The 9,488-nt window shown below is 44.3% G+C and overlaps 1 protein-coding gene across 1 annotated transcript in view; it reads right to left on the minus strand.

The window, feature by feature from the left end:
- Nucleotides 1-7,581: 7,581 nt before the first annotated feature.
- Nucleotides 7,582-9,488, minus strand: part of T265_10003 (hypothetical protein) — a gene marked incomplete at both ends in the record, with an annotated part of 31,118 nt that continues 29,211 nt past the window's right edge. Inside the window, one exon of the mRNA XM_009176240.1 lies at nucleotides 7,582-7,722. Coding sequence (XP_009174504.1) covers nucleotides 7,582-7,722 — 141 coding nt within the window. The remainder of the gene's footprint in view (nucleotides 7,723-9,488) is intronic.

The raw sequence follows: 9,488 nt of genomic DNA on the forward strand, positions 1-9,488 counted from the left end.
ATGACTGGACGCCTCATTTGAGGATTTGTCAATCGAGCAGTCCATCAACACGTGACCACGCGATGCGGTTCCAATGGTTGAATGACGATTATCGGCATGCATGATAGGTCGAATATTTTATTCTGGGAGCCTAATTGGTGATTGATTACAGACGAACCAGGGAAAACTCGCCAAGATTGTGTCCACTGACCGAGCCTGTTTGACCGGGTAGATAATGTATGTATATAAAAAGATTAGCGCTGAAGTCACCTTCAGATGACGGATGGTCTATTGTGTAGGTCAGACGGCAGAGTGTTTGGAGCAATCGAATATTGTGTAGGTCAGACGGCAGAATGTTTGGATGATGCAATCGAATATCGGCATTCTCTTGCATTCTTTGACCTAAGATCGAAGCCAATTCTCAGTTGGCACGAAGGAGACTAATTTCATCACCGAGTGTTCCTCATTTCTCTCGATCAAACCGTTCCCCTGCCTGAATACACTGACTTATGTGTTTACCTCATGTAAACCATATCCACTTACAACCGCTCACGAATTTTCTGATGTTGACATGCTCAACCAATTTAGACCAAACGTTATCGAAAACGATGTATACTCAATCGGTTCCAAGTATTTTCCACAGTTTCGACAAACTTTTCACGCGCTATTTCGAACCACTCGCGTTAACACGTGCTGTGCGCGCACGCATGTCCCTAAATCGGATAGATTCGCCGTTCCTCATGGACAACCTTCGGACTTGGGCCATTTCAGGCACCAATAAAACGGAATGCCCTATAAGTTTAATACTGGGTTTTATTGATATATTCCAAGACCTCTCAATTCTCGTCTCGTGACTTCGCTCGTAATCCCATCGCACACCGCATGTTTTACCTTTTTCGCAAATGAAGAAAGAAACAGAGTTTATCGGATCCTTTTCAGCTTCTAAATTAGGTAGGCTGTAGCTCACAAGCATACACCAAAAATGAAATAAAACATATACCTGTCTGGACGATTGGAATTTGATGGGCTTTAAACAGAAAGTTAAACCGAGCGTCCAAACGTTCGATAACTTTTGTGGGTGTATTAGTTAATCGGTCTATTTCTCATCAATAAGCCGTTTGTCGTCCGGGTGATTGGTGTGTTTCTTTGCAGCGTGTCTCCTGAGATTATCTACTCGAGTGTAGGTTTGCCCGCATTGTTCACACACGTGGTGTCCTTGATTTCCATGCACAGTTCTTGTATGACGATTCAAATCTGATTTCCGGCGGAAAGAGGCCCCACACTCCTTGCATTGTTGATGTGCTTCCTCACCGTGTGACCATTTCAGATGCTGAAAGAGAAGCCCCCATGTCGCAAAGCACTTTCCGCATGTGGGACATGGATTTCCCCGTAGCTCAGATTCTTGCACTCGTTTACTGGATGTTCTGCGAGGTTGTTCGTCTCCCGAAGGATGAAGTCGTCTCATGTGTTGCCGCAACCAACGCTCATTCCGGAACGACGTTTTGCACAAACTACACTGAATATTGGCATCTTCAGCGTGCACCTCTTGGTGTCTCTTAGCTACTGACAGATAACGGAAGGATTTGCCGCACACCAAACACTTGTTAGATCCTTCCGGATGTGTTTCTCTACTCGGGTTGTCCGGCTGATCAGCGCTGGAACTGTCATCATCCGTTCTGTTTGCTGACGGCGTCCAGTGTTGAAGTGCTGGTTACAGGAACGGCGGTGAAGAAAAAATAACAGTTTAACTAGCTATCTTTAACTAGCCTCCAATGACTCTCAAAACAATAGGCATGTGGTCAACGCAGACGACATTGCCGGCAGTATGAAGAAAATTGGAAACTTTAAACTGGGACCTCGTGTTGTCAAAAAGCCTACAAGAACAGCGCTGCCGTTTCACTCTTATTGGGAATTATGAGCAGTGTACGTTTCACGCATCTTCAGAGGGATGTATACTCACACGCCACTCATCAATCTATTACTGTGTACACATGAGGTGGTTACCTCTCCACCGGATCATGAGTGAAGAGTTTTGGGGTGAAACAGGCCGTAAATCATTCCTACACTTTCGCTACTTAGAAATCGTCCATAAATTGATAGTGTCATCCACTAAGTCAATTGAATAGCTCCGTATACCCAAAGGCGAAATACAGCTCTTTCAGTCTGCAGCGATGAACTTGGGTGAATCATTTGAATAGCCCATCTCAACTTCAACTATGCATTCCCCAGATTGTAGCCTGACTGGCCTTTGTCGTCACTTGTTTAACTGGTACTCGCAAAATGCATAGATATTGCCCCGTCGGAGTTTTGGGCATCATTTCCGGTATCCAGACACCAGAAACTATAAAACAACAACCTACTGAATGCATTTCAGTAGCTAAGTTATTCAAGCAGCTAGAGTGAACATTAATGTTACCGATATTGAGATAGTACAGGCTATAATAGCAACTACTGAGGCTGTTCTAGTAATGGGAAGATTGGCGAAATTGGTGTATTCATAGTTGAAAATGCCCGTCGGTCTTCTCAGTCTTTCAGCACAAAAGTTTTGCAACGAGTAGTGCTGTGGTATCTACACAAAGTGCTTCTATGGGATTGCTGGTGAAAGCATCTTTCGTGGCCTTTGCCGACTGGCTAATATTCACCATTGTCTGACGTTGGAAACCAGTGTTCGAAATAGCGTGTTCGCGTCCGTCAAGGTGAGCTCAAGACCGCTGTGAGTTGAGGCGAGCACTTCCCGTACGAGAATCGTTCTTATCTGTCCTAGCATAGTCATTAGGTGTGGAGCGGAACATGGCGCTATATATAAAAGATTCTGTAGATCCTGTGGATACAATGAGAAACACGTAGGTTTTGATCCTCAAATGACTTGAAAAATAATATTCTTGAACGCAATATTCGAGCCTTTAATTCACTTACAGGAGTAGGGTTGGTCGAAACTGTGCCGTTAATTCTCAGGGCTATGTGACACCGCTTATTTGCACGTTCCGCGATTTACATTGTGTATCCACTCCTCATGTTTATACTCACATATCGGGTCTGAGGCATGGACCCTACTCATCATTTTCCAGTGGAGCATTTTGTCAGTTCGAGAAATTTTCAGTTGACAAGTGAGTATTACATCCAAAATAACACCTGCGCCACAAATTGGACTTTCGATGTTGGGCGCACTTCAAGTGCGAACACCTAACCTCTTCAGCTGGCACACCTAAACTAAAGCGCCGTCTCATGAACATGGGTGTGAACTTCCGGAATATAACGGCTATCATGATGATGCGATCAGCTGAATGGGACTCAGTCAGGGACAGGAACCACCCGTTCTAAACAAATTGTCCAAAATGTATAAATTACAAGAGATCTGCATTTTACTGTCAAAATCGGCAGATTGTAGAATTCGCAAATCCCCGAAGCGTGATAATGAAAACAAGACCGTGAGTACCGAGGTAGATAAAAGATGATTTAACAGTGACCCATATACCAAGATATCCGAGGCGCCCGGCAAAGAACTTTCAAAGCAGACAAAAATTAATTTTATGTGCCCTTCAGCAAATCTGGCGATGGATTTTCATGGGCGCTTTCGGATGAAAACGGATGATTCGATAGTTCAGCAATAACTCGACACTTTTCCTCAGGACTTAGTACAGTGCTTGCAGGGGAGTTCAACTACGCGGTTCATGCTTTATAAAGCATCGGAAAAAACCAAGATTAGGAGACTTTCAGAAGAACAAAAGTGACTTACACAAGGGAGCGTACTCGGAAAGCAGGTTGCCCAAGTTGACAACTGGAAAAGTATGAAGTAAGTAAGCATATCAAGTACAGCTATTTTCCTGCGTTAATGTCGTTCTTCACTGAAATCGTAAACTGTTAGCGGCTTCGCGTGAATTCACCAAACGATCAAACTGATACTTCGGTTAATTTCACGTTGTCACTTTTCAACGCAAATGTAACTGGATGGTGAGTCTTAGGTAGATGGATATTCGGCGTTTAAAATCCCTAAACCAACGGCCACCAATACAGCTATGCTCAGGTACATCTGCTTGATCACCTGTCGCTGAACTTTTGCGCCATCTAGACACGAGCATGTATGTTGCCTCTGAAATGCTAGAAAGCTCAGAATTCCAGCTGCACTCAGATAGGACCAAATGAAGCGACATATTAAATCAATCGTCATGCGGGGTTCGAAAGACGTTTTCGGATAAAACATGGATTGAACTCGTGCTCGCAGCTAGGTCCAGGTTGACTGAATTATAAACAGCACGAAGCTAAGCTAAGTTTTTAATGTCACTTACAAAAATGTAATCGGGTATGGCTAAGCACTCAGATAGTTTCTTGATCGTAGGACGATACTTTTGATAAGTACTGAGGGTATCTGAGTTGGGTCTGATCCCTGCACGCTGGCAAGCTTGTCACTCCAAATGGCTCAGGAATGTTGAAATCTAGTCAAATTCTACCGCTGAGAAGTTTCGTTGTTGTCACAGTTGGCCCCTACCAGCTAGCAAGAGGAAGCAATCACGAAGTAAAGTGAATACAAAACACCGCTGCGTATACCCGAATAAACTTTATATGCACAGACACTATACAACTGAGCGCATTCCGCTCCACACAGCTTGCTGACGCATTTTGGGAAGCGTACAATTTGAGATATCAAGAGTAAACTCACGATGATTTTCGGCCGTCACATAGCTAGCTATATACAAGAGCGTCAAAGACAATCCGTTGATACTCATCGAAAGGGATTTCGACGTGTGTCTGACTAACTCGACCAGCTCTTGCTGCGTGTTTTATAAGTTTTCTTATGTTGTGGGTGAAGGCCTGTTAGCTGAGTTTATCGAACAAGTTCTTTCAATACCACGGTGTCTGGATGAATAAAGCCAAACAGGCCTCATTAACCAATTGGCTTAGAGTAACCACTCTCTGTGTGATTTGATTTTCAAGGTTGAAAGCAAATCAACCGGTAGGACAGATGCGTTGGAGAGAGCTACTCATGCTCCGGATGATGCCGCATGATTTTGTCTTCAGAATGCCAATATCTAGCATTTTGTGTAGGCTGTAGATGATCACTACTTTCGGGGAAATTCTCGTCAGACTCACAGTATGAGGGGAACAAGAATCCACGGCTGTATGTCTGTCGACACAGTCAACACGTGTAACAGTCAGGTGGTGGACAATCTGGGAATGTCTGACATTCTGGTGCACCCAGAGAACAATAGGTGACCAGAGGACGCAGGTGCTTCTGAACTTGTTTTGCAACTTCCTCTATTCACCTTTGGAGAATATTAACATCTTATAACGATTTTAAGGTGTTTCAGCAGACCAAACGCCGTACGAGAATGCTTGAAGTCCTTATTGGTCCCACCAACCCGAAATCAATTCATTAAAAAAAGTGCACCGGGCTCAAATTTCACGTAGTTACATTTAGATTTGAAGTAGTAAATAAATTCCTAGAAACATTTGAAACTAACCCGTAAACATTAGACCCAAAACGAACACTAAATTTACGCCTGTTGGAATGCAAAATGCAGCAACTGAAGAGACCAGAACGTACGTGTGAAAGCGCGTACAGCCTTTCGGTGCCCAAAAGCCAGGCCACCCACAGCAATTACGAGGGCTGTGCTTAAGCCTAGATAGGGGAAATTGAGAAGCGTAGGTTGGGTTCAAACCACGGACATTCTGGTCAGTAAATTCACACTCTAACCACTGAACCATCTCGAAGGGCCGCTAGTGACCGGTAGCTCCCAAGTCAGTCACGGAAAACACGAGGAATGCTATTCTCCCGAATACGTTTTATAATACGAGATCCCGAGGGGTTTAAGAATTTTCACCACGTGAGCAATGCTCTTGGTATGATTCGAAGGAAGGTTTATAAATTGATGCAGTTAGTCGACGATCACTTGTCTAGAACATTCATTTGGGCAATAAGCAACCGCCGGGTAAAACATTGTGTTTTAAAAGTTTGGCTTAGCCGTCCCTCAATTCTTAAATGAGAGTGCATTCTATTGATTTTATTCATGAGGACACTTATGGCCAAAACTACTCATAACGTGACCGTGTTACGGTTCCCTATGTCGCCCCAACTTGACTTGGATAATAAAGAGTGACTCACATTCCAGTTGGAACGATTTTTAACACTACATATAGTTCCTAAAACGTCTCGCATGCACGAGTCGTTCGACCGACCAACCTGTAGTAATGTTGGTAAAGAAAGCGTACGTAGCTCTGTACTCGAGGACTGAAGATTAAAGTGTAGCACAAATTTATAAAGTATGACGAAATACTTGAAATTTTGTGAAACCACTTAGTTTCGCGAAGTTCAACGCGTTTGAGGGGAAATGTAATCCTGAAATTTGGAAGGCAGAGGGTGTTGCTCTACATTCCGAAGTTACACATATGCGAACTGCATTTTCTCCAGAACGCAACCAATCGGACTTACCGTTCCTGCTCGATCGACCGTTATAAGTCCATCTGTCACATCCCAATGATGAACGGAAACCACTTTGACTACTTGCAACTCTAATCATTGCTCTAGCGTGAACACGTCACGTGTCTTGCGAGGATTCTGTGCGGGAGCGCCAAGCGCTCAGTCCTTGACCCCAGCACACACACACAATGTGTGTTCCACTCGCCGGATCTTGTTCAATACACTGCATTTAGAACGCACTGTGTATGCTTGAGTGGGATTTCTTTCGTTCCTGTTCGTGAATCTCGATCGATAATTTTTGGAGGTTGAACCTCATCGCCTTCAGGCTGGCACGGTCATCGGAGATAAACGATATCATTTTCAGTAGATATTTGGAGATATGTTGAGTAGAAGAAGAGATAAATTCGAGAGAATAGCACTCAGTTGATCGTTGATGTATCCGCCGACTTTGGCAATTAACTTGCGGGCCTATTGCCAATAATCGTGGAGATATCTCGGGTGCACGGTTGACCGTATCGAAAGCGCGCACACAAAAATAGAGACATATATAAAGGGCATTTGTTCAAGATTTTCAATGATCTAGGTTTTACCTTCTGGTCAGGCATTCAGAAAATAATGGGCAATCCCGCCAGCATGAAGAAAAATCGATCTCATTTAAAGATGAAGTTGCCTGCCCGATGTGCATGTAGCCATTTCATCAATTTGTTTCTTAATAATAGGTCAACTCATTCTGTCGTTGTAGCGCATATTTTCAAACGTTCAACACAAACGTAAAAACAGCGCACAAATGCCGTGTTGCTTGTAGGGTTGGTGACCATGCCGACCGTATGTGTTTCCCAAATTCTGGTTAAGACTCGATTCTCCACAAAATGCACATGGTTGATGCGTTTCCTTCCGGTTTCCCGATCGCTGTGCTGAAGTACAATGTTCGAAGTTGGAAAACGCTTTCTGCAATCAGGGCTTGGATCTCCCTGTTTCTCTAATCCTTGCACCAGTCTTCTTGATGTTTTGGCAAGCACATTGCCGCCACTGGTAATCATGTTCACTGTTGAACGATTTCCGCAATGACCAAAGTGGACATCGGCATACCTAGCGCGCAGTTCGTGGTGTCGGTTGGCCGCCGACAGGTTAGGAAATCCTTCACCAGTTGTGATGTCCTGATGTATGTGTTTGCCTGGTCGGGTCGTTCACTCGATCTGCGCTGGCACAGTCGTTGTCGTTCTGTTTGCTGATTGGCTAGCGTGTCTCCTGGATTCGGGTCGTTCACTCGATCTGCGCTGGCACGGTCGTTGCCGTCCTGTTTGCTGATTGGCTAGCGTGTAAATCTCCTGGATAAATATAAGAGTTAAGAACTACTGCTCACCTGTCTCGTCGTCACTATGAACAATGACCTGTGATCACGTCGAGAGAGCTTCGACTTCGCAGCCACTTGATTAGTATGCTAAAACCCACCGCTCGACTGCGTGATGGATTGGTTCTTCACTAACTCCTTGAGTGACGTAAACTCGCCTTCAACACATGCACAACTTGTGAGTTATTCCACGTTGGGGCGGATTCGAAACTGCTACTCTGATGAGGCGTGCTGTAGGTTGTGTTAGTCTCTCATCAGATAACGCGTCACAAACAATCAACCCACGTGAAAACTCCCGTCCCACTTGCAATCTGAATCGAAATCTTGTGCACCACAGATTCTTATTCTTTTTTGTTTACGCGGCTTATATGGCTCAACAAGTCACGTCAAGTTTTATTCATGTTCGTGCAAGTATAAAACCCGAAGGGACACTCCTCTCTTCACACTGCACGAAGTAAATAGGCGTACAACTCAGCCAAACACACACACTCACGCGCACAAGACATGAAGCCAACAGAGCTCCGCAATGCTTCACGGAAAACTACAGGACACGTTTTGCAGTTACACTGCAGAGAAGACACATCACGCGTCCCAAGCTTCACTCAAGAAATCTCAACAAGTGTCCTCAAATGACAAGTCACTTTTTGGCTTATTCCACAGTTTGCATTGTATCTATTTTTATAAAGTGCACCTAACCATTGTATTAATCACATTCTAGTAAGACAGACATCTGTTAGTGCTTGTTTCCTTCTGATAATCAACTTAATTTCTTCACAACTAGAGCACTGACAAGGCCAGTTGAGGAACTCCACACGAAACTTGGGTAAATAGAGCCATATCTCTCTAAATCAACCAACACGTTTGAACCANGGGCACCTCTCTTTATTTCATTTACTCACCTGTGTGATCATCGCTCACGTGTTCGCTGTGCTCACTGCTGGTGAATGAATGCAGCTGGAACGAGGAACCAGTTTCATTAGTCGGTAGGCGGTATTTTTCCTGATTTCAGACGCATCGCATTGTTTGCCGTCGTCATGGTGTGTTTGGGTTACTTTCGTGATTTGTGGAGTTCTCGTCATCATTCGTCACTGTTGCTGTGGATTGTCCCATGCAATTTTATTGGTCTAGACCAATGTAGGAGCTATATCCACTTCTACAGGGAAACGGTTACCTCTCCATTTGAACACAAACTGTTTGACCAGAACAACCGGACTAATATGCCGGGAATGGTTTGTTGCGAAAGACAGCTGGGAGGAGGTTGGTCACTTTGCGACCATCGTCACTGTCATCTTTCGTTTAAGTTCACGGGTCACATCGCTTAGCAAGTCCAACGGAATCTACCGATGTTCCCACCTCTGCATTAAAATCACTTTTGTGGTATAAACCGTCATTCGTCCGAATTGTTTGCCAGTGGATTGGGTGCGGTTTTTAACTGGATCCAGCCGACAGATGGGTTTCACTTTCAGTTGGCCTCCATTAGTTCCAGGCGTTTCTAGCTAACATTCTGGTCAAAAAAGCAGTTGGTGTCTGATCTCCTACTTGGCAGTGAGCACGTTCCACAGCCACACACAAATGCAGCCAGGAATGAAGCGTTAGAGTTCGTGCGATATGCCACAGGTCGCGAGAATTTCGACAAAGCTCAGTGTGCGAGGGTTCTCAAGTGTGAAATCTAATTGGCGGGCGCAAAAATGTGCACAGAAAAAAATTACATCTCCAATGACAAAACGTGTTTTACGAATTCAC

Source organism: Opisthorchis viverrini (genome assembly GCF_000715545.1).
Source record: "Opisthorchis viverrini unplaced genomic scaffold opera_v5_328, whole genome shotgun sequence".
Lineage (NCBI taxonomy): Eukaryota > Metazoa > Platyhelminthes > Trematoda > Opisthorchiida > Opisthorchiidae > Opisthorchis > Opisthorchis viverrini.